We start from the raw sequence: 24,197 nt of genomic DNA on the forward strand, positions 1-24,197 counted from the left end.
ATTGGATGCAGAAATATAGATAACTGCATTAATACAGTGTACTTGGTTATGCTCTTAAAGAACACCTTATCTTCACTTCTCACAATTTATTGTAAGGACAATATCAAGAAAAATAAACCTTCCTAGTACCTCGTGGGAGGAAACAGCAGGCAGAGAGAAAAGGTGGGAGCTGGCGTGTAGACTTGCTACCATGTGAAAACTGGAGCTGGAGAGTTGCTGTTGATAGAACTGGAAGCCCTGTTGACAAGACAATGGATCGAAAGAGGTATTCTGTCTAACATCTTCAGTAACTGTGTCTGAGGACAGACTTGACAATTGCTTTCAAGTCTGTTAACTGAACTGTTTTTGGAAAAGTCCAGCTTAACTCTTAGAATCTCATCTCTTTAGTGTAACTTTGTCAATATTCTAAATGTGTATTTACAGTATATAAGGACAAGGACCTTTTGAAACCCTGTCATTGAGGTAACACCAGAGAGAGAGAGAAAGAGAGAAGCAAAGAGACAGAGAGCGGTATGTCACTGAGGTTTAGCAGAACAAAAAAACAGCTCCAACAGAGCGTGGCTGTGACAGAATAGCCTCTTTATATACTTTCAAGGGAATTACCAGGATAGACACATCCTCTAGACACAGTACAGGAATACATTCTGAAGCCAAATACAAATGATTTTTTAGAAATAGTTTTTATTGTATTTTTCTATTTTATTTTTTATGTATTTTTCCATTACAATTTATTCCCCCTATATGCTCTTACTCCTCCAACACCCCTACACACACACACACACACACACACACACACACACACACATGCACACGCACACACACACACAATCATGGTGCCCTTATTTTAAACTTATGGATTATTTTTGAGACAGATCTGAATAGCCTAGCGGCTCATTGTCTCCCTCTTTTGGTAACTTTCAAAGAACATGCTCAGTGTAATCTCCAGTGACCCAATGGAAAGAACAGGTACCAGCCACTGAGCTTCAGTGGATTCCCCTTTCAACCAAGGCCACGTTCTCAACCACAAAGCTTATCCTGTTACAGAATTGACCTCCCAGAACACTGTTCATTAAGCTCTCCCATCTACCAGCCTACATATTTTTTCACAGTAAAACCTATATCACATCTGCCATTGAGGCAGTGTGTGTCAGTGACCCCCTTGACACAACCTATGTCTTCCTCACTAATTGTTCCTACAACTCCAAACTGTTCTTGGTCCTCACACTCACAATTCAACTTCATATATCTGGGACCTTTTGCCTTAAGCCTTCTAATCAAAGACCATGACTGTGTTGCTATTTAGAGTTGTTTGTTTCTTAGCAATGCTTTAATAGTTATTTTTAAATAGATTATTACTTGCTTTTGGACTGCTAAGTACTATAGCTCTCAAATCTATTATGTTAACTTCTTTCTATTTATAACTGATCAATGATGATATAGAGAGAAGTTTTCAGATCTGTATATTTTTATTTTGATTTTTAACTGGACACAATTTCAATTTTACTGATAATTAAGGTGCACCTTGATGAAAGAATAAAGTATTTGTATTCTTAAATGGAACAATTTATCCAGGAAAGTCCTCAGATCCTGAAGAATGAATCTATAATGATGCTATTCAAACCATAGGTTTTAATGTGACCAAGACCTTTTATGCCTCCTTCTAAGACGTGTGTACATGCTGTTGAGCTAGTAAATAGCAAAAAAAAGGGACTTTTCCTGATCTCTTTACTTCTAAGGGTCAGGTCACATTATTTTTGGGAATCTAAAGCTCAGGATTATTACCCAAGATATATTTCATCCTTTGCAATTTAAGGGTTGAGGCCTCTAAATATTTTAACAGCTTCTCACAAGGCATCCTGGAGGTTATTGTCCCTTAGGTATTCAAAAATCTTCCCACTACCAAAACTAAAAAAAATAAAATTTCTTACTGCAATCTCTAGCACTTTTTCTACATTAACATCCCAGCACTTATTTCCATTCTGCTTTCACCTTCAAAGTTTCTATTATCTCCATAGTCTTTATGGTGGAATTAAAAATTGCAATAAAGGAGAGTGCCCCTGCGTAAGCTCGGCAAGAATTTCGAGGTCCAGGATTTCAAGATCCACACTTCAGGTGTGGCTCACTAAGTAGAAACATGATTTCCTTAGTTTGTAAATAGATTCTCCTGGTGTTTTATACCTACAGTGGTAGGTATAAAAGACAGTGCACCCACAGTGCTGTGCTCCTCCAACCCAAACCTCAGATGTGCCTCTATGAGCTGACAGGAGGCCACAGGGAAGCATGTTCATGCTGCTGCAATCTCATTTCATGTAAATTCTGTATGTCATTTATTCACTGCTTGGAGAGGAGATCAAAGTGAAAGCAATTTTGAATGGTGACCAGTCATTTTGCCCATATCTAAACTCAGATCACATGCTGTGTTCTGATCTAGGTGAGCCCTATGCCAGCTCAGATCTCACTCCGATATCTATACCCTCATATATATTTTTAATTCAGTCCTCTTCCCACCTCATTTTTCAGCTTCTTCTACTCTCTTTGGTACATTGCATAATCCTAACTCTGGACAAAGTACTTTTCTGATAAACTCTAATTCTAACTTGTTTCCCTCATCTTTCTTATCAATAACTGACACTTGTCCCACCATGTGACCTGCTGTGGTTTCCCGTGGAATCCTTACCACTCCAACTCCTTCCAACTTAGTGTAAAAAGTGGAGGAGACCAGCTTCCCAAAGCCACATGTAGGCCACTGATTCATCACTCTTTTTCTACTGTTCTTCACTTAAAGTTCATAGCATTTCTATTGGCTTAAAGAGAGAAAGACATGGGTGTGTTTTAGAATGCAACTGATCAGGATATAAATGTACAGTAAATTAGTTACAAACCAGAGTAAAATCATTAATTATAATTAAATGTGAAAATAATTTTTGCAGCAAAATTTTATCATCTGAAAAATATCATGGAATCAACCATGTGGTTTATATATTTATTAGTCAGCATAAAGTTATTCCATTTAATTGTCTTCAATAGAAATTACCTAAAGATTATATAGGCACCATTTAGAATAAATGTAGAAATAACTATAATGTTCTCTTCAATTTTCCTCACAATCTACAATGTTTTAATGCTTTAAAGAAAAGGGAAAATCTTAAAAAATATACTCCAGAAGACAAATCTTAATTCACTTAAAACAAATTTTAGTATGTATTATTAATATAATTAGTAATAAAAGCATACATTGAACTATATTTTCTTTTATTACAACTCTACAAAAATTGAAGGTTTCTAATTACACTCTTTACCCTTAGACGATATCTATAGTTAAATTTTGCCTAAAATGTTTGAAACACTCAGTAAAAAGAGAAACTATATAAAGTCATTTATATATTATTAAAAATAACTGCAACATGCATTACAATTTAAACTGAAATTACTTAAAATACGGATTGTAAGTTCTTCTGATTTTCATTGAAACAGATTTAATCTTTACAGGTAAACTATTTTTGGTCCATGTGCCCCACTGAATTCCATTTGCAAGCAATTTTCCAGGGAAGTGATGAATGCCATTCAGATTTGCTAGACCACATTGGCTGAACCACCAACCAGTGTTGTTATTGAGGTGACTGCAGCTCTTCAGAGCCTGACCATTATCCACGCATGAGGGACGACATCCATCATTATCAACATCTGTTGTGCTGAAAGGCATTGCATTTTGATTGTCTTCTTTTCTGTAGCCCCGGAACGCATCACCTGGGTAAAATAGATTTTGTAAATGATTAAATTTAAAGGCACTTTTGTCATTTTTAATTGCTTTTTACTAGCCTATTATGCAAAAGCATTGTATCTAGAAATAAGATTTAAATTATTTTCTACAAGCTGTCATATTATGAACTCTCCTCCAGCTTGCAATATGCCAAAATCTGATGCTGAATTTCTCAATATATTAGGGATCTTTAAGTGGACATTTGATATAGAATCACAGTCCAAAATGGAAGTTTGGCTGTGTAGATATAATCAGATAATGTAGGGCAAAGATGATCATGTACAGACCTGCCATTCTTCAGGGATGAATATGATGATTGTTAGTTTAGGAAAAGAAAATAACTTACATATAATAGAGTTTCATATCACTATGATTTTACAGCCTTTTAGATACAGAGGAACAAGTGAATGTGGTGTCTGCATTTTAAAATCTTAGATTTGTAACTGTAAAATTGTTTGGTTTTATTTATTGGCTACCAAGTTTACATGAAATGCTCCATGCCCTCAAGAAAAAAATAGGTACAGTACTGAAATGTGCCTTTTCTTCATGGCTTTCCATATAATATTTGAACTAAGTGGATGGGAGTTAAAAGAATGCAATTTTTAAATTTAATCTTCATTGTATTTTTTCCAATTACCATTTAGTTCCCTTATACCTCCCTCCCCCCAGCAATCACCAATGTTGTCCAGGTCTATGAGTCCATTTTCCTTTTTGCTCAATCCCTCAACCCCCTAATTCCTGCCCCACTACCTGTTATCTGCTCTCCATCTATCAGTCTGTCTGTTTTGCTTGTTAGTTCAGATTGTTCACTAGATTGCACATATGAGTGAAATCACATGGTATTCATCTTTCTTTTCTCTGACTAGCTTATTTCACTTAGCATAATGTTCTCCAGGTCCATCCATATTGTCGCAAAGGGTAAAATTTTCTTTTTTATGGCCAAGTAGAATTCCATTGTGTAAATGTCCCATATACAATGGACACTTGGGCTGCTTCCATGTCTTGGCAATTGTAAATAATGCTGCAATGAACATATGGGTGCTTATGTTCTTTCAAATTGCTGTTTTGAGTTCCTTTGGATATAGTCCCAGATGTGGGGTTGCTGGGTCAAAAGGCAGATCCATTTTTAATTTTTTGAGGTATCCCTATACTGCTTTCCACAGTGGCTGCACCAGTGTGCATTCCCACCAACAGTGCAAAAGGGTTCCCTGCTCTCCACATCCTTGTTGTTTGTTGATTTATTGATAATAGCCATTCTAACAGGTGGTCTCTCATTGCGGTTTTAATTTTCATTTCTCTGATGATTAGTGACATTTAGCATCTTTTCATATGTCTATTGGCCATTTTTGTGTCCTCTTTGGAGAAGTGTTTATTCAGGTCCTTTCCCCATTTTTTAATTAGGTTGTTTGTTTTCTTGGTGTTGAGTTTTGTAAGTACTTTATAAATTTTGGATATTAACCCCTTAGCAGATATATCCACAAATATGTTCTCCCATTCAGTGGGTCTTCTTTTTATTTTGTTGATTGTCTCCTTTGCTGTACAAAAACTTCTTAATTTGATGTAGTCCCATTTGTTTATTTTTTCTTTTCTCTCTGTTGCCTGGGGAGATATATTTGATAAAAAATTTCTATGAACAATGTCCAAGATTTTGCTGCCTATGTCTTCTTCTAGGGTATTTATGGTTTCAGTTGTAGCCTTTAAGCCTTTGATCCATTTTGAATTTATTCTTGTGTGTGGTATAAGAAGGTGGTCTAGTTTATTTTTCTGCACAAATATGTACAATTTTCCCAACACTATTTATTGATTAAACTAACTTTAGCCCATTTATGTGCTTGCTCCCTCTGTCAAATATTAATTGACTATAAATGTTAGATTCATTTCTGACACTCTATTCTGTTCCATTGATCTATGTGTCTGTTTTTTATGTCAGTACCAGGATGTTTTGATTACTATGGCCTTATAGTAAAATTTGCCATTAGGTAGCATGATTCCTCCAACTTTGTTGTTTCTCGGGATCATTGTTACTATGTGGGGCCTTTTGTGGTATCATATAAATTTTTGAAATATTTGTGCTAGTTCTGTAATATATAGCATTGGTATCTTGATAGGAATTGCATTAAATCTATAGATTGCATTATATAGATTCCATTTTAATGGTGTGGACATTTTAATGATGTTAATTCTTCCTCTCCATGAACAGAATAAGTGCTTCCACTTATTTGTATCTTCTTCTATTTCTTTCTTCAGTGTCTTACAATTTTTTGAGAACAGGTCTTACCACTTCTCAGTCTTTTGGCTAAGATCTGGAGAACAGGTCTTCTACATCCTTGGTTAGGTTTATTCCTAGGTATTTTATACTTTTTGAAGCAATTGTGAATGGGATTGTTTTCTTAATTTACCTTTCTGTTAGTTCATTGTTGGCATATAAATTGCAACTGATTTCTGGATATTAATTTTGTATCCTGCTACTTTGCTGAATTCATTTATCAGTTCTGGTAGATTTTGGTGGAGACTTTGGTGTTCTCTATGTGCAGTATCACGTCATCTGCAAATAGAGACAGTTTTACTTCTTCCTTTCCAATTCTGATGCCTTTTATTTCTTCTCCTTGTCTGATTGCTGTGGCTAGGACTTCCAATACTGTTTTGAATAAGAGATATGAAAGCAGACATCCCTGTCTTTTTCCCCAATCTTAAGGGGAACACTTGTAGTTTTTGCCCATTGAGTATGATGCTGGCAGTGGATTTGTCATATAAGGCTTTTATTATGTTTAGTTATGTTCCCTCTATTCCCACTTTGCTGAGAGTTTTTATCACAAATGGGTGCTAGATTTTACCAAAAGCTTTTTCTGCATCTATTGATATGATCATGTGGCTTCTGTCCTTCATTTTGTCTATGTGGTGAATCACATTTCTTGATTTGCGAATGTTGTACCATCCTTGCAGTCACAGAATAAATCCCACTTGATCATGGTATATGATCTTTTTGATACATTGCTGTATTCGGTTTGCTAATATTTTATTAAGGATTTTAGCATCTATGTTCCACAGGGATACTGGCCTATGATTTTCTTTTTTTGTAGGGTCTTCTTCTGGTTTTGGAATTAGGATAATGCCGGCCTCATAAAATGAGTTTGGGAACTTTCTCTCCTCTTAAATTTTATGAAATAGTTTGAGAAGGAGAGATGTTAGTTCTTCTAGGAATTTTTGGTAAAATTCACCTGTGAAACCATCTGGTCCAGGGCTTTTGTTTGTTGGGAGTTGTTGGGAAACGTCCCGTCTGGTTTCAGGAACTGCAGCCCCACCAACAGATGAGAGGGCCCCAAGGCTGGAGCTGAGCAAAGAGGCCTTAGGAAAATAGGCCTCTGAGGAGACAAAACCTGTCTCCCTGGCAGGGATGCAGCCTCTTCCTCCCTCACATCACCCTGCTTGGCCCAGGACGATGGCTGGTTAGTCAATGATGGGTAAGACCCCTCTATGGCAGGGGCAACCTATGACAGACACAGTCACAATGCGCATCAGGGAAGAACTTGGGGGACACGGAGAAAGGGCAAAAAAGACCCTCACCCCTCAGCTTTGATATGGCCGGGGTCCTCATTCTATCCGAAAGAAGTCTCCTTAGCTCCTGGCTGCTCTGCCGTCACTCCACCTGGCTCAGGTTTGAAACAATACTGGAAACAGCCCTTAACTGGATTGTGCGGTTCTCAGGGGAAATCAGGCCTAGAAAGTAAATTCTTTGAAGCATGTTTTGTTTTTCTCTCAAAAGCTATGATAACCAGTTCATGCTGGGAAGGAAATTTAAATTATTCACAGACCCTTACCCTAAACTCTTTGGTGCTCTTATGTTTACTCTCTCATGTTTACCCATCTCCTCTTGAACCCATGTAAATTGGTGTGTTCCTGCCATTTGTTTTCTTCAAACCATCATCTATTCTCTGTAAACATTAACATACTACTGTAATGAGATAACCTGTGCATTCCTGTTTCCTAGCCCCACTGATAACCCTTTCAATAAAAGCCTTTGGACACAGGGACTCGGGGCCTTCTCCACTAGAGGGAAGAGCCATCCCCCTCTCCTGGCAGACAGAGAAGTGTCTGAAATGACTCATTTTATTTCCCGCATCCATGACGACCCTGGGATGGGCTCTGCGGAATCAGAGTCCATGCTCCTTCCCTCAGCTGGTGCCCAAACAGGGACCTGAAAAGTCTACCTTCAGGGAGTTATTTGATTACTGCTTCAAATTCATTAGGTATAATCTGTCTGCTCAGCTTCTCTGATTCTTCCTGATTTATTTTTGGAAGATTGTATGTTTCTAGGAATTTATCCATTTCATCCAGGTTGTCCAGTTTGTTGGCATATAATTGTTCATAGTATTTTCTTACAGTCCTTTTTATTTCTTTGCTGTCAGTTGTTATTTCTCCTCTTTCATCTCTGTTTTTATTTATTTGGGTCCTTTCTCTTTTTTTCTTGATGAGTCCGGTTAAAGGTTTGTAAATCTTGTTTTTCTTTTCAAAGGACAAGCTCTTGGATTCATTGATCTTTTGTATTGTTCTTTTTAGACTCTATTTCATTTATTTCTGCTCTGAGCTTTATTATTTCCTTCCTTCTACTGACTTTTGGCTTCATTTGTTATTCTTTTTCAAGTTCCTTCACATGTGAAGTTAGATTGTTTATTTGAGCTTTTTCTTGTTTTTTAAGATAAGCCTGTAATGCTATGAATTTCCCTCTTAGGATGCTTTCTCAGTGTCCCACAGATTTTGGATTGTTGTGTCCTCATTTTCATTTGTTTCAAGGTATCTTTTGATTTCTTCCTTGGTCTTGCTGTCGACCCATTCATTGTTTAATGGCATGTTATTTAGCCTCCATGTCTTTGTGTGTTTTTCAATGTTCTTGTGATTGATTTCTAGTTTCATAGCACTGTGGTCAGAGATGCTTGATATTTCAATCTTCATAAATTTATTGAGACTTGTTTTGTGTCCTAACATGTGGCCTACCCTAGAAAATATTTCATGTACACTTGAAAAGTATATATATTCTGCTGCTTTGGGGTGAAATGCTCTGGAGATATCAATTATATCCATCTGATCTAATAAGTCATTTAAGGCCGCTTTCTCCTTGTTGATTTTCTGCCTGGAAGATATACATTGAGGTCAATGGGCTGTTAAAACCCCCAACTGTGACTGTATTTCTTGATCTCTCCTTTTATGCCCATCAAGAGTTGCTTTACATATTTAGGTGCTCCTATGTTGGATGCTTAAATGTTTACTAGGGTTATATCTTCTTGTCTGATTGTTCCCTTTATCGTTATGTAGTGTCCTTCTTCGTCTCTTACTATAGCCTTGGTTTTAGAGTCTGTTTTCTTGGATATAAGTACTGCAACCCCAGCTTTTTTTTTCTTTGCCATTTGCATGAAATATTTCTTCAGCCATTTACTTTTAGTTGTATGTATCTTTGCTCTCAGATGGGTCTCTTGGAGGCAGCATATATATGGGTTTTATTTTCCTATTCATTCCACGACCCTATGTCTTTTGGTCATTTAAGCCATTTACATCTAAGGTGATTATTGATAGATACATATGTAGTGCTATTTTATTGTTATACTGTTTTCCTCTGTTTTTTTCTTTTCTCTTTTTCTTCCTTTCTTCATCTTCTTCTTTTCTTCCCCATTCTCCTCCTCCTGCCAAGCCTTTTAACATTTGTCACAGCACTGGTGTGGTGTTAGCAATCTCCTTTAGCTTTTTGTTATCTCTGAAGCTCCTAATTTCACCTTTGATTTTAAACGATATCCTTGCTGGGTAAAGTAGCCTTGGTTGTAGGTCCTAACTTTTCATCACCTTTAATATAATTTTCCTCCCTCTGTACTTTAACTCAAGCCATTCTCTTTGGCAGCATTCATTTGCCAGAGGTCCATCCATTCCTCCAAGTACAGAATAGTGGTTGTCAACTATAAAGATGCCAAAATATCCATTTGTGAATGCCAATACCTGGGTCCATATTTACTGATTCAGATTCTGCAGGACTCTCAAAAGCTTCCCAGGTTGAATCTAATATTAACCCCTTGTTCACACTACTTTTCCATGATGATTTTCTGTATGCAATCAGTTGGAATCATTTTCTCCTTTCTTTATTTTTTCATGAGCAAAATGATTTATTTTCATCTGCTGATTTCTATGGCAACTGAATTGGTACACATTGATTTATCTGTTTTTCTTACCTACATGTCAATAAAAATCAAATAAGCTTTAAATTGGATGTAGATCTATCTTGAAATTAGTATACTGAACATAAATATGTAGCATTTACCCTTTCAATAGATGTATGTAACAATATTTTCTTTAAATAACCAAGTATAGGAGCAATGAATCTGAAAATCACACAGCATTTTGAAAAACACATTATTTCAAGCAAGTATTTCAATTCAGCATGTAGGATAGTTAATGTATCCAATTGATTTCTATTTTATTCCAACAAAATTAATTTTCAGTATTATATTTTATATAATATTTTTAGTAGAGCACAGTATTACTTTAGAGAGTTGCTTTAATATGTTCCGTTCAACTTGTTTTTGCTTTCAGTGGGTAGTAAAACAAAAGAATAATTTTTTCCTTCCTTTTAACCCCTAAAGCTTTATCAGTATTCTATTTTCAGTTTTATTCATTTACCCCTCTATACTGTGATCACTTAAAGACTTAGGAATATATCATTTATTTTTGGATTTCTAACATTAAAAATACATAATGAACAAGTACCATGATGAGTTGAATTTAGTAGTTCTTATTTCAAACTTGAAATTTTAGCATAAAAATACAAATTTAACATCAAGTTTCCTGAAGTTCAAAAAAGTTAAGTTTATTTGGAAGTTAATAGGTACACCAATGTATAGTAAAAAAAAAAACACACACAAAAAACACTGCACTAGTTATTCTATCATCATCCTGGGTTCTTGCCCCAGCTCTCTTGTGATGGGCTAGGAATCTTAATTTTTTAGGTTTCGTCACTGTAAAGTGAGAAGAGTGAAGATCATCTTCAACATTTTATGACTTCTAAATGCCAGGCTCTCTGAACATGAAAATGTAAATAATATCCTCCAAGCCAAACCTACAGGCTCTTTACCTAGAGAATCAACGGAAATTACATGTGGCAAACTATGATGTGGTGCGACAATCATAACACAGTTTCAAAACTGAAGACCTGACCAGTTTACTTATTCCTAATCTCTTCTGTTATCAGTTATGTCACATACCAAGAGAAATGCATTACTTTTATCGCCACATAATATTGAATCAGTTATATTTAAAGCTTCTGGGTAATTTTAGGAATAAAAACTTACCAGCATTTCCTGAATACCGTCCTAAGTGAATTTTAAAAAATGTTGTTTCATCCTGTAGCCAAAAATGATCATATGATGCATAAGCCAATGTGTCATCTTCAGATTCTAACGCCACATGCAGCATAAAACTGGTATTTTTCTGATTTACTATATAAAAAATCTTTTTTAGCCCTAGCCAAAATTCACCTGTAAAAGCAAAAAGAGCTTCTTAAAATATATTTTAATACAAATCAGAATAACACTTTATTATTGAGTTTTTGGTATTGTTTAATATTTCTATAACTCTGAAATGGCTCACATAAATCATTGGGGGAACTGGATAGTCCTCACTCAAATTATCCGTGGTTGCCTAATTTGAAAAAAAAAATCTTCCCACTTCTATTTCTCTAGACTGGGGATAACTAGACTCTGTTTCATTTTTATTTCTCCAAATTAAATTCAAAAATTTATATAAAGATTAATTAAGTAAAAAGTCAAGTTTTGCCTTAAAATGTGTCAATATAAAGCCAGTTGAAATATTATGGCAGGTAATAATGCAATGGCTACTGGTAAATATAACAGGTTTAACCTCCAAATCAATAACTCATTATGATATATTTCCTGATAATGTTCAGTTGAAATTATTTTTTCTGTCTTTAAAAATAATGCTTTGTGAACAAATATTTCTTTGTTATAATTCAGCTTGTGAATTACCTATGACTGAAAACATAATGTGACAACAATGGAGTATCTCCAAGTTTAGAGTCAATATTTCCAAGACAATTGTAGGATGAACTATTAAGCCCCTTAATTAAGACTGCATACCTCTTGCAAGCTCTAGCCAACAGCTTTCTACTTCCCCTACCCACCATGGCATAGCCTAAATGTGTACACTCCTGCTCTAAAATATATTTTTGTACTTGAATCATGAAATAAGGAAGTAAAGGTCTAGTCAAAATAAACCTCAAAGAGTTGGGGGAACAGCGTGAAAGCATTCAAACTCTTAAAACTATAGCTAAGATACTAACTCCCTCTCCAGGGCTTCTAGGGGTATTTTAGCTACACACCCACTTATAACTAAAATTATCCTGAAGAAGTACAGGAAGAAAAAGGGTACAAGAAGTAATAAAGAAGTACAGAAAGTAACATGGGTTCCTAGGGGTCTGTGTAGTGTTTCAAAGTCTATGACTGTTCATTTTCAATGTCCCTGACATTTTTCTCCTTTCCCACAACCCCAAATTTAAGACTTAACAATATATTTAAATTAATGTCAAGTTTTTAAAAACATGTATATAAGGTACAAAGCAGTCTGTTCATGTTTAGGATACCTGCCTGAAGACCTTTATGTCAAAACTCATATAATTTCCCCATAGAATTGAGCATAATGTAAGGAAAATGACAATTCAGAGCCTGAATTCAAGAAGCACTCACTAGAAGTGTGGAGGTTAACACTGAGAAAACACAGCTATTTGGCCTTATGCATAACATTTTATCACATTTCATGTTCCTTCTAAAATCACTGGTATTCAGTGCTAAATGCCTGGGTGACATTATGATGGGGTGCTAAAGATTTAAGTTATAACAATAGTCATTTAAAGTAGCACAAAAATTATCAAAATCACCTGCAAACATTCCAACTAATATAAAATCTACAGTATTCAGAAATACTGATATTTCTATACACCAGCAAAAGTTATGCTGTTGTGTGGCAATGACATAAACAAATTTTACAATCGACCTGAGTTTTACATTTTTCAAATTTTGAACATAGTGATTTTAATTAGTATTTTTGTAAAATACTAATCCCACTTCCCATTACTTGAATTTGTACAGCCACGTGCCTAAATTCTTCATTATTTACTTGTGTAGACATAACACATATCTGAAAAATTTCAAGGTTTATGACAACCATGCTCATTCAATTTTTCATTCTACAAATAGTTGTTGATCGCTTGTCAGAACTCTGCTGTGTGTATAGCAGACACTTTTAATAAACACCGAATTTAGAATTTTCACTCAAATCACATTCCAGTGGGAATCCAAAATTAAAGATTTACAAATTCCAAATGAAGAGCTACTCATTTTAAATCATTTGTCATATTAAGAGAGTGATTTAGTCATACATTGATATTCACAAGGATTTGTTATTTTTACTAACAATTTGACCAAGAGACAGTCTGTAAGTGTAATACCAAAAAGATTTAAAAAGATAGAGGAGAAATAAAAATAATTTGACCTAGAAGGTCGCCAAATCCATCCAGATAATCACACCACAACCTTTGGAAATCAATTATCCCATCAATCCTTTTCTGGATCACAGTCCATCCACCTCCTCTGTAATCCATGTCACACATGACCTAAAATAGACCCAGAAAGATAAAAATAACATACCATGATTTTCATTCTTTGATATAAAACTCATGCTTCATCCTTAAGCCTAGAGAAAGAGAAGATACTTTCACTGACAGTATCAATGCAATTGTATGATATTAATATATTCAGATTTTATAACTTTCTAGAAATAATTTTATTTATCATTAAAAAACTTGTAAACTGTAGTCCCTGTATCAGTCATTTTTTTAATATATAGGTGTTTGTAGTATTTTAAGCTCATTCTCTTGTTCCTTAACTCTAAACAGTTTTCAATTGAGTAATAACAGTACCAATAAGATGTGGCAGAGTGATATATTTCTTTACACATTGAAAATGATGATTTATTTCTTAAGTGTTAAATATTCCCATGTGCCTGTCTTTGACTGTTCTTAAAAAGCCTGGAAGGACTGTGTTTAGACTGGAATTATCAGACAGAAAGGCATGATTTATGTCCCATCTCAGAAGGCACTCATAGGTGTATCTGTTGGTACTGTGTAAAATGCCCCCAAGAGGACCACTGTAGGGCACCCATAGAAGTGACAGAGGAAATCAGAGTAATCCTCTCCATTAGAAACATCCTACTGCACAGAGAAAGGCAGTGTGGAGGAAGTTAGGGATCCACTGCTTTCCCACATAAGAGGTAACTAAGCAGCCCAATCTTAAAAAATTAGAAGCCTTCCCTTTTCACATCTGTTCAGGCCCATTTTTTTTTTTAATCTGTAGATGAAGTAATTTAAGTAATTTAACAATTATTTCCCACCTAATTGCTAATTTTTTTACATTTTGTCAATAGATGTCAAAAAATCATGTTAGTTACTCTGAGAAACTGGTAGTTCTACTTAGAAAAAAATTACTTTATTGTGTAATAAGACTATCAATAAGATGTGATATCAGTGTTATTTAACTTAAAAAATAGACCCAGAAAAAGTGTATATATAATATATATAGTAACACATAATTTCTAGTAGAAATTTCTTCCAGAAATCCTAGCATAGAACTACTAAGAATAGACATTAGTCATTTATTATACTCAGTTTAAGAATGGATCATCTTCTCAATCTGTCTCACCTTAATGGGTTTTTAAATTATTAATTTCTTATAAAATCACATAAAATCACTTGTCATACAAAAATATTATAACCACATATAGAAAGGAAAATTAAAAGTATTTTTAGCAAGCTCCAAGGCAAAGCACACTATTATTTTCTATTATCCATAAGCTAATTTTAAAAGCAAGTAAGTACATATATTGCATAGTTCTACCTATTATAAGGATTATATAAGATCTTGCACCAAAAGGATTTACTTTGAAAAGTATAACCAAGAAAACTCAAATAGAAAAGTGAAAGACTCTAGTTCTTTGACAAATTTGTGGTTTGGGCAAAAAATCCAAAAAACCAAAATTTTGATATTGGAACTTATATTGATGTATTTAAATTTTTCAAGAAAAATATTAAATATTAAAACAATTAAAGGTTAATATTAATTAAGTTTGTTGAATGTTTATCCTACTTCATATAATAAGGGAAAGTTTTACCTCGAATGGGTAGCTAGATCCTTCCGGATAGATTATATATAAACCACTTGGCGTTTTGGTAATAGAGCCAACAGTATCCTTAATATCAGTGCAATCTAAACCTAGAAAAGTAAAATTAGTTTTTTATGATATTTTCAAGTGTACATTTAAGACAATCATTTTGCCGTAGAGAATTAACAGCGCTCTCCGAAATTATTAGAATTTCTGTTAATGATGCAATGATTTTAACTCTTGGAAATGAAAAATGATCTCAATTTTAGAATTAAGGAGAAAATGCATGGAAGAACTAGGATTAAAAGAACGTATGCCACAATAAATGTAACATCAATGTTAGTTATTAGTATTCAATACTGTTTAAAAGTTTCATTTGGGATTAACATTTATTTAATATATTTTATAATTATACATTCTCTTGCCCGATAACTAATGCCCTTTCAGGAAGTTAGGCTTATCTTGGGGACATAATGTGTAAAGGTAATCTATTTGCATGAGGAGGAGAAAACCGAAAGGAATTAAATAGATTAACCACTATACACATATCTTTGACTATTCTATTCAAAACTCCAGAAACTCTGATGTGTTGGGGGCCACTATGATAAGGAGCAAAGGAAGAGAAGGGCAAAATCACTTTCTTCACCAAGAAGAAATTATGCTTGAAGCTAGGGCCTGCTCTGTTGACAATAGAGCAGCAGCACCCTATAATCACCCGCCCCAAAGCATTCTACAGTTGCCAGAGAATTGTTGAGATACTTATGTCGATATGGATATTACATCTTATTCTATGATACTTTACTCTGTAGTATCTTTTATAAAGTAATAAAATAAATTCAGCTCTTGCAAGTGTCAATTACCAAGAAAAACAAACAGATGAAAGCCTAGGAAGCCAGAGCTAGGAGCCAGGATCACAGAGTCGTAGTTCTACTCCTTCTTAATTGGGAAAATTAGCTAAATTACTTAACCACTTTTCTTCATGTGTAATCTCACGATGATAATAATAATATCTACTTTGTAGTGTTATTCTGATCATTTACAATTAAGGCTTATGTAAAGGACAGTACAGTGCCTAGCACACAGTAAATACTCAACAGATATCTACAAAAAATTAGCTATTAAATTGTTTGCTTTTCCCTTCATCTACAGGAGACATTGACTTGTTGTCTCTGTTCTTAATTACTGAGACATTCTTATAATAAATTTATGCTCTGAGATACGATAGAAGTTCCCAATGAAAGACTGATCTGGGTTTGACTATCTGCTTTGACATCACCATCCAAATAAGTGTGAACAGACTTTAGATTTTTCTGGGCTGCATATTTCTCATCTAATAATAATCACCATCACAGAATCCTTATATTGCCTTCCTATGCATCAAGCAGTATTTTAGGAGTTTTTCATATATTTACTCACTTAATACAACAACCAAATGAGATAGGTATTGTCAGTTTACTGATGGGGAAACTGATATTAAGGAAACACTGGATGAGGGATTTAAAGAAGGCAGTCTGACATCAGACTGCATGCTCTTCACCACCTTATAACACTACCCTGGTGGTTATGGGGAATAAATGAGATATAATAAAATAATAACAAAATAACATGCAAGTGCCTACATTAATAACTGACCCATAGGAGATTCTCAGTTACTGTTTATTCTGTTCCCTTTGTAAGGAAAAAAGAGAGATCGTATACTACTAGGCCCTCAATATTATTTATCTGCTTGGAACTTTTGGATATTAATTCATATTTGTAAGATTTGTGGGCATTTTTCTTGGAAATCCAGGCCTCTAGGAATTACTATACTGTATTTTAGTACAAAAAGTGCTAAATTCCAGTTTATCTCTGTCTTCCTTTTCTTTTCAAATTTTAAACATGTCAAAAAATACTTTTTTATAGGTGGAAAGAACTGTGAAATTTTCTTTACTTCTAACTGAAGATTAGTTATTAATAAAATGTAAAGGGGAGCCCAGAATTTAATTACATAAAACTATGCTATTTTCAACAGATTCGGAATATCTGTATACAGCCACGGCTTTCAAACAGTCAGAAAAGTTTCCCAATTTAGGAAAGTACACACAGTGTGGGTTGAAATTTGCTTAATGGCAGGCATTACTCCTCCAGCCTGTTAGATAATAGCTAGCTGTATCTTTTAAACAAAACTTCTAATGCCCCAACCTGTCCAGGAAAATTTTAAGCAATAACAGACAAGTATAAAAGGCTGAAATATCGAAATTCTTACCATGTGACTGAACTGGTCTGTGAGGGAAAGGATCCAGCTGTTTTCTAAAAACTTCAGTAGTCAAAAGGAGAACTCGATTCATGAGCTCATTAACCTAAATATACATACACACATTTAAGCAAATTTATATTTGAACAAACCTCCATTAGCTGAATTCTATATAACTGATATCTCTAAGCCTCTTAGAAAAACAGCTCGGAAACATATATAATTTTTCTACATCGAATCCTTTACCATTTTAACAAAGCAGTAAAAGCATAGCTAAATAGCAATCTTTACATTCAGTACTGTTTACCTCCTCTTCTTGCTTTTAGCTGCCCGTTTCTATACTTGGCTGCTCTTGCAAATCTATTCTTTATATCTTGCTTGAACCATTGTTGTAGTTTCTGATCCTAAGTCCCTGACCCCTTCTTCTGTTCTTCCCCAATTCATCTCTCACACCTGCTGCCAATCTGATCATTCATTTCCCATATTTCAGATATTTCCCAAATGCTCAGATATTTGTTTGGGTGACTTGTCGGTGTGGAATGATTTAATTCTTACTTCTTTAAGTCAGTTTTCTTTCTGCATCCTTAACTCAGCAGCCACTCGATCCCTGCACCAACTCCAAGAATTTCCACAGAATGCAATGTCCTACCCTTCTTACCCAACTTTTATGACCTTTGAAACATTTATTCATCTTTCATGACTCAGCTCAGGAGCTCTATCACCTGGGAAGGTTTCTCACATCTTGGATCTTGGATATCTCTTTTGTGTCATTCTAACAGCATTTGCAACATTTTCAATATATAATTCTGCTTTTCTAGACCGCATAATCCTTAAGTAGAGGTTCATTTTTTTAATTAATTTCTGTTTGCCTGAGGCTTACTATGTGCCTCCAACATAATAGACACTAAATAGATGCCTGGACATGAATGCAATAAACAATTAAATGATTGTACCTCTAGCTAACTACTGTATTTTGCCATATATAATGTGAATCTTTTTGCCCAAATTTTTTAGGGAAAATAAGGATGCACATTATACATGGGTATAAAGATTACATACCATGGGTATAATAATGGGTGTGCGCAAAACCGTGGGTGCACATTAAACAGAGCAAAATGCGGGTATATCATTGTGCAAATACAATAACAACACAATACCCAAAATCCATACCTGATTAGATAAGTAATCCAAGGAAGCTTGCTGCTCATCCATTATATTTCTTAGTAGTTTTTTGGTACTTTGTGTGTAAGAAACAATAGAATTTTGCAAATTTCCTTAAATCATAATAAAAAAGTGTTTGCTAAATATGAAGTTGTTATAGAAAGCAATTACAGTGAAAAATAATGAATTTCACACAATTTTGTATAAATATGTAAACAGTAATATCTCTAAATATTCAAAATTACATATTCTAGTTAGTGCATTTTTAATAATTTAGGATTAACCAAGAACACAACTGTTTTAACACTTCTTAATGAAACTATGCTTCCTAATAATTTAAATTACCCCCAAATAATTTAATTTGATATAATTGAAAGACCATCTTTTGAATATCAATTCTCACTTTATGAGATGAATAGTAGCAGGAGGTCCAAGACTCATTGATTCTTACTATATAAGAAAGTAAAAGGCAATAATCCCCTATTATAAAATTTAATTTTAAAATTAACCTTTCTTTTAATTTTTATTTTAATGCTATATTTTTATATAAACAAATTGCAAACACACATATATGTGCACATATCATAAAGAGTCAAATGTTTGGGTTGGTTTGTTTCTGATTGAATTTTCACTATATATTTTCTTTTTTTAAAAATGTTTTTATTTCATGCCCTGTCTGATGGGGCTCAGTGGCTTGAGCACTGGCCTGCGAACCAAAGGGTTGCCGGGTAATTTCCCAGTCAGGGCACATGCCTGGGTTGCGGTGCCAGACCCCCAGTCGGGGGACACACGAGAGGCAACCACACATTGATGTTTCTCTCCCTCTCTTTCTCTCTCCCTTCCCTTTTTTCTAAAAATAAATAAATAAAATCTTCTTTTAAATGTTGTTATTTTAAAACAATCTTACTGATAGAATAGTTGCAAGAAGAGTACAAAGAACTTTTTCTTAAATTATTTGAGAGCATGCCGCCATGATGTCCCTGGATATTTCAGTATATATTTCTTACACCAAGACATTCTCTACAATACACCTATCAAAATCAGGAAATAAACATCAAGTATCATATATTTAAGAGACCTGATGAAGTCCTTTATAACAAAAGGAACCACACACTATTGCATACATTATTCTTTTAAAAATTGCCATATTTCTATGTTTATTTTACTCAAGAAGTAGAATCACATTAATAATTCTTGGTATTTTAAGATCTACCTCACCCAGCCTTCATCTCTCTATTATACTTTGTCTCTTAGTTTCTACTAGATTCTTTCTTATTTTAGACATCTGTCTCATTTTTTAGAAACATTTTTATTTCTGTTGTTTTTATTGAATGTATTGGAGTGATATTGGTTAATAAAGTTATGTTGGTGTCAGGTGTACAATTCTACAATACATTATCTGGATATTATGTTTTGTGTTCACCACACTAAGTCAAGTCTCCTTCTATCACTCTTACCTTCCCTTTGTGTTCTTCCAGCTCCCCTCACCCCCATTTCCCTATGGTAATCACAATGTTGTTGTCTGTGAGAGTTGTTTTTTGTTTTGTTTTGTTTTTGCTTAATTTCTTCACCTTTTTCACCCAGCCCCACAACCCCCCTTCCCTCTGACAGCTGTCAGTCCCCTCTCTATCTATGAATCTGTTACTATGTAGTTTTGTTACCGAACAAAAGGACCCGTGGGGGGCGCAGTGCCCAGATAGCTATTACGGAAACAATGACACCCTCCTTCCCCGGGACCCCTCGGTTGTGGGTCCTTTGCCCGCTGCCCTTGGAATTATGGCTCTGAATGGCAGAGTTTGGTGAAAAGGAAAAGGAACTATTTATTCAAAAGTTTTACAGGTTTGATTAATGGCTAAATGTCACCCTTAAACCTCAAAATCCCTTCAAAACAATCACCAGTGCACACACCGTCCTGCCTCTTTGCCCAGTCAGGCCAGTCAGGGGTACCCTACTTCAGAAGAAAAAGAACAGAAGTCTGGGGCTCCGCTAGGCAGGCCTCTCGAAGGTCTCAGCACCATCCACTGCGCCGCCACGATCTCCAGCTCTTAATCCATAACCATGTGGCACCTTCTCCTGGCCCACTAGCAAGAGTCCTTTCTCCCCTCTTTCTTCCCACGTGGTCTTCACACAGTTTCCCAGAGTCTGTGTCCCTTTGTCTCTCCTGTCTCTCTTTCTCTCCCAGTTACATTCTGTATTTTGTCTTTTAAACCTTCCTAATTAGCTTTGGAGATATGCCAAATAATCCTCTTTGCAAAGGAGGAACGAAGCTATCCTGTTATTGACATGCAAACTGACTTCTCAATGGCCCTGCTCAAGGCTCCCATCCCCCATGGCGGCCTGCCCTGGGGTGGGGAATATATTTTTCTTGGACACCCCAATCTCTGGACCCCATTACAAATACACTTTTGGGGGGGGCCCTAGCTGTGCCCCGTTACAGTTTGTTAGTTTATTTTGTTCATAATAGACTTAAAGCTCCACTCCCTGGTTTGATAAGCCTGAGACACTTGTGTTATAAATAGAATTAAGAGCATTGAAGTAAGTTTTTTATACTTTCTGACCTAGGAATTATAGTGCTGTAAGAACTGGATCAAGTTACCACCTCTTCCATTTCTGATTCCCCACTTTCATCGCACCTCTATGTACATATAATAGACCATGAAAATTATTGCATTGTTACTAAATAGTTTTAAACAAAAATTGAGATTTTAAAACTTTTCATTTTTTTATGTTTTGTTACATAAGTTGTTGTGAATTTGTATTATACCTTGTAGCAGTTATTCAGTATTAATAAATTCCCCCATCAAAACTAAGATGAAATTTCCTATCGGCTCAAAAGGAAGTAAGAAAATAGCTCCAGGCAAATTGATACAATACTACTATCAGTGCTCTCTGGCTTGCCCTTTTTTTCTGTGGTCTCTTGATGCCATGGGGCTATATAGAGGGATTTGTTCATTTACCAAATATTTACTAAGTCCATACTATGCATCAAGCACATAAAACCTCTGGCCTAGGATGATCAGGATATATATAAAATGACCCAAACAAAAGTTAAGACATATTTTTTCTATGTCTACCCTAGAAATAATAAAATCATATACCTTTATAATTGTGGTTATTTTGTAATACTTACTACACATGACATGTTTTTCTTCTCGTGTAATTTTAGTTTTACTATCACTTGATTCCTCACAATCTTCCTTATAACTTGTATCATTACTTTTACTTTCATCTTTTGCATGAGACACATCTTCTACAACATTAACTACTGAAGAATCCTTTACATAAAACACAGAAATAAGAAAAATATATATGAATTATGATATATGGCTTAACAGACAATAAATAAAAAGACTAAATAGAAAAGATGAGATTTCATGACATAACAAGGATGATCATTCAGGAAAAAAAAAAGAATTGGTTAGTTCAAACTTCCACAGATAAACCCTATGGGCAGATTTTTGGGTATGAAAAATAGATATATGTTAGTTCAATATTTTTGCTTTCTTCTTTTCTTCTTAAATTCCAAAAGGGCTTGCAGTCATCCCTTGATATCCACAGAGATTGGTCCCCGGACACCTACAGATATCCAAATCCACAAATGCCCAACTACCTTATGTAAATGGCATAGTATTCGCATATAACTATAAATTTCTCCCTGTACACTTTAAATTATATCTAGATTACTTGTAATACCTAATACAATGTAAATGCTGTGTAAATAATTGTCATACTATATTGTTTGGAGAACAATGACCAAGAAAAGGTCTGTACCTGTTCAGTACAGGTGCAACCATCATAGACCTAACTACATGCTAAACGTCAGCAACAACATAACTTTTTCCAAATTTTTCTATCTGCAGTTAGTTGAATCTGTGGATACAGAACCCACAGATGCAGAAGGCCAACTGCATTTAGGCTCTGCTTTCTATAACTGTGGTTCTGTATGGCTTTAATTTTTGCACGTGTGTGTGTGACACAGTGCTAAGCCATCCATCTTCCGAGAATCTTGCAATTTGAAGCTCCTTGAAGATGGACTAAGAAGGTTCCCTGAGATATCTACAACATTGCTATGTCAAATGGACTTTTTGCCACTAATTATTAGGAATAATGTTCAGGGGTGGTGGGAGTGGAGAAATGTAGTAGAATTGTCACTTTTATATAAGCTAAACTATTTAGAGATTTAAAAGTAAAGCACTCATAGATTTGAAAGGTATCAGTAATAACAGGAAAAAAAGCATGGAATTTTGCTTTGCAAAATCAACAACAGATTTCACTTTACAAAGCCAGCTACAGCTGTCATTCCAACAGTATCTATTCTTGGTACTTTGGTTTCGTCAATGTTAAAATATTCTTTGATAGATCATATTGATTTAAATAACTTATTTTTTTAAAAATAATAATAAGCTTTGTCCTCCTTTGACCGGGATATTGAAAGGTAAAGAACTAATCATTTATAAAAGATACCCACCCAAAAAAGATAAACACATTTTGTTAGATAGATCTATTTTTAACTCTGGCTCTTTCTCTTCTACTATAAAACTGACATACCAGATGTTTTCAGAAACCTAGGTTACGAGTATGTTTTTTCAGATTGAAATAAGATTCTTAAATATTTAGTATTTTAGAGAGTTAAGTTATTAATATTTCTTTAGCTTCCCTAGAATTTATACTTCCTTAACTTTGGAACTTCAGAATTTGGTATCCATACAGTGGTAAATATTTAAATATGTAGCATACAAATCTCCATATACTTGTAGTATTGTATACAATATATTAGCTATTACTCTGACATTGCTTTGAATAAAAGTTTCTAATATCCTAGGTAATCACTCACAATACTATAGTTGAAATATGGAAGTTTATAGAATAGTTCTTTAGGTGAAGAGAATTTTTTAATTATCTACCAAATAGTTCATTATCAAAATTAATCAGGAAGTTGCTAGCTAATTTGTAAGTTAGGTCTGCAATTTATTTAAAATATTTTCACAAGAAACATATCGAGTCAATCTTCAATTTATGGTTTTCTAAATTTAAAAATAACATCATTTAAGCAAAGTTTCAGCATTTCTAAATAAACACCTTAATTTTTCTTAAATCATATTGGGTAGTATAATTAATCTTTTCAAACACCTAATATAAATCTTTAAAACCATATAATCATGCTTTCCTAGCTAAAATAATATTGCTAAAATTCTTACCGTAGATTGATGTACACAGTTAGCTTGTATAGTTTTTCCACAAATAAAAATACACATATATATGAACAAGAATGAGACTTGGGAAAGATACATCATATTTTTCTTGAAGAAATAAAAACTTCTTCAAATATCAGTCAGCTGTCTGTGGAAAGAACTACAGTGCATAGAGTCTTCAGTCAAAAACTTCTGGAAGGTGTACAACAAAAACAGAAGCTAATACTTACTGGTTTCCATGCCCTCATTTGAAACAACTCTCTTCATATGAAAAACAAGGTAGTCTCTAGAGATCCTGTCATTTGGAGTTATAAAAAGCCCCTTTTTTATCACTACATGCATTCATTATAAATATATGCCTTTGGAATATGGGCAATAAATAAATAGGTCATGAATTTACAAATCCATCTAGTTTTTATGTCAGAGTTTTTTTCATTTGAAAAATGCCTTTGATAATAAGTACCTCAATAATTATGAACTGGCTTGAATAAAAATAATAAGAAAGTAGAAATGAGTGATGTAGTGGGAATAGTACACATTGGAACTATTTCTACAAAATGGGAAGTAGAAATTTAATAAATGTGGACATCCACAACAGACAGATAATTCAGAGTTAAAATATGCATTTAACTGAACTTAGCTA

General features: G+C 34.4%; 1 protein-coding gene across 1 annotated transcript; it reads right to left on the bottom strand.

The window, feature by feature from the left end:
• Positions 1-3,427: 3,427 nt before the first annotated feature.
• On the bottom strand, positions 3,428-23,656 carry ANGPTL5 (angiopoietin like 5). The gene is made up of 8 exons (XM_054592273.1): positions 23,561-23,656; positions 21,493-21,637; positions 18,372-18,475; positions 17,214-17,307; positions 14,978-15,078; positions 13,304-13,424; positions 11,089-11,274; positions 3,428-3,747 (listed from the first exon to the last, which is right to left on the bottom strand). The coding sequence occupies exons 1-8, from the start codon at positions 23,654-23,656 to the stop codon at positions 3,428-3,430; spliced, it is 1,167 nt and encodes a 388-aa protein (XP_054448248.1).
• Positions 23,657-24,197: the final 541 nt, after the last annotated feature.

The sequence above is a fragment of the Pteronotus mesoamericanus genome, unplaced genomic scaffold (assembly GCF_021234165.1).
Source record: "Pteronotus mesoamericanus isolate MK-2021 breed Mesoamerican mustached bat unplaced genomic scaffold, CSHL_Meso_final scaffold_36, whole genome shotgun sequence".
In the NCBI taxonomy this organism is placed as follows: domain Eukaryota; kingdom Metazoa; phylum Chordata; class Mammalia; order Chiroptera; family Mormoopidae; genus Pteronotus; species Pteronotus mesoamericanus.

What these genes read in the sequence shown, in the direction of transcription:
- ANGPTL5 (XM_054592273.1), bottom strand. Translation starts at nt 23,656, where the DNA reads ATGATGTATCTTTCCCAAGTCTCATTCTTGTTCATATATATGTGTATT. An exon ending in TGGATTACTTATCTAATCAG is followed by an intron (nt 17,308 to 18,371) that starts GTATGGATTTTG and finishes ATGTATATTTAG; the next exon opens with GTTAATGAGCTCATGAATCG. An exon ending in CAGACCAGTTCAGTCACATG is followed by an intron (nt 15,079 to 17,213) that starts GTAAGAATTTCG and finishes TTACTTTTCTAG; the next exon opens with GTTTAGATTGCACTGATATT.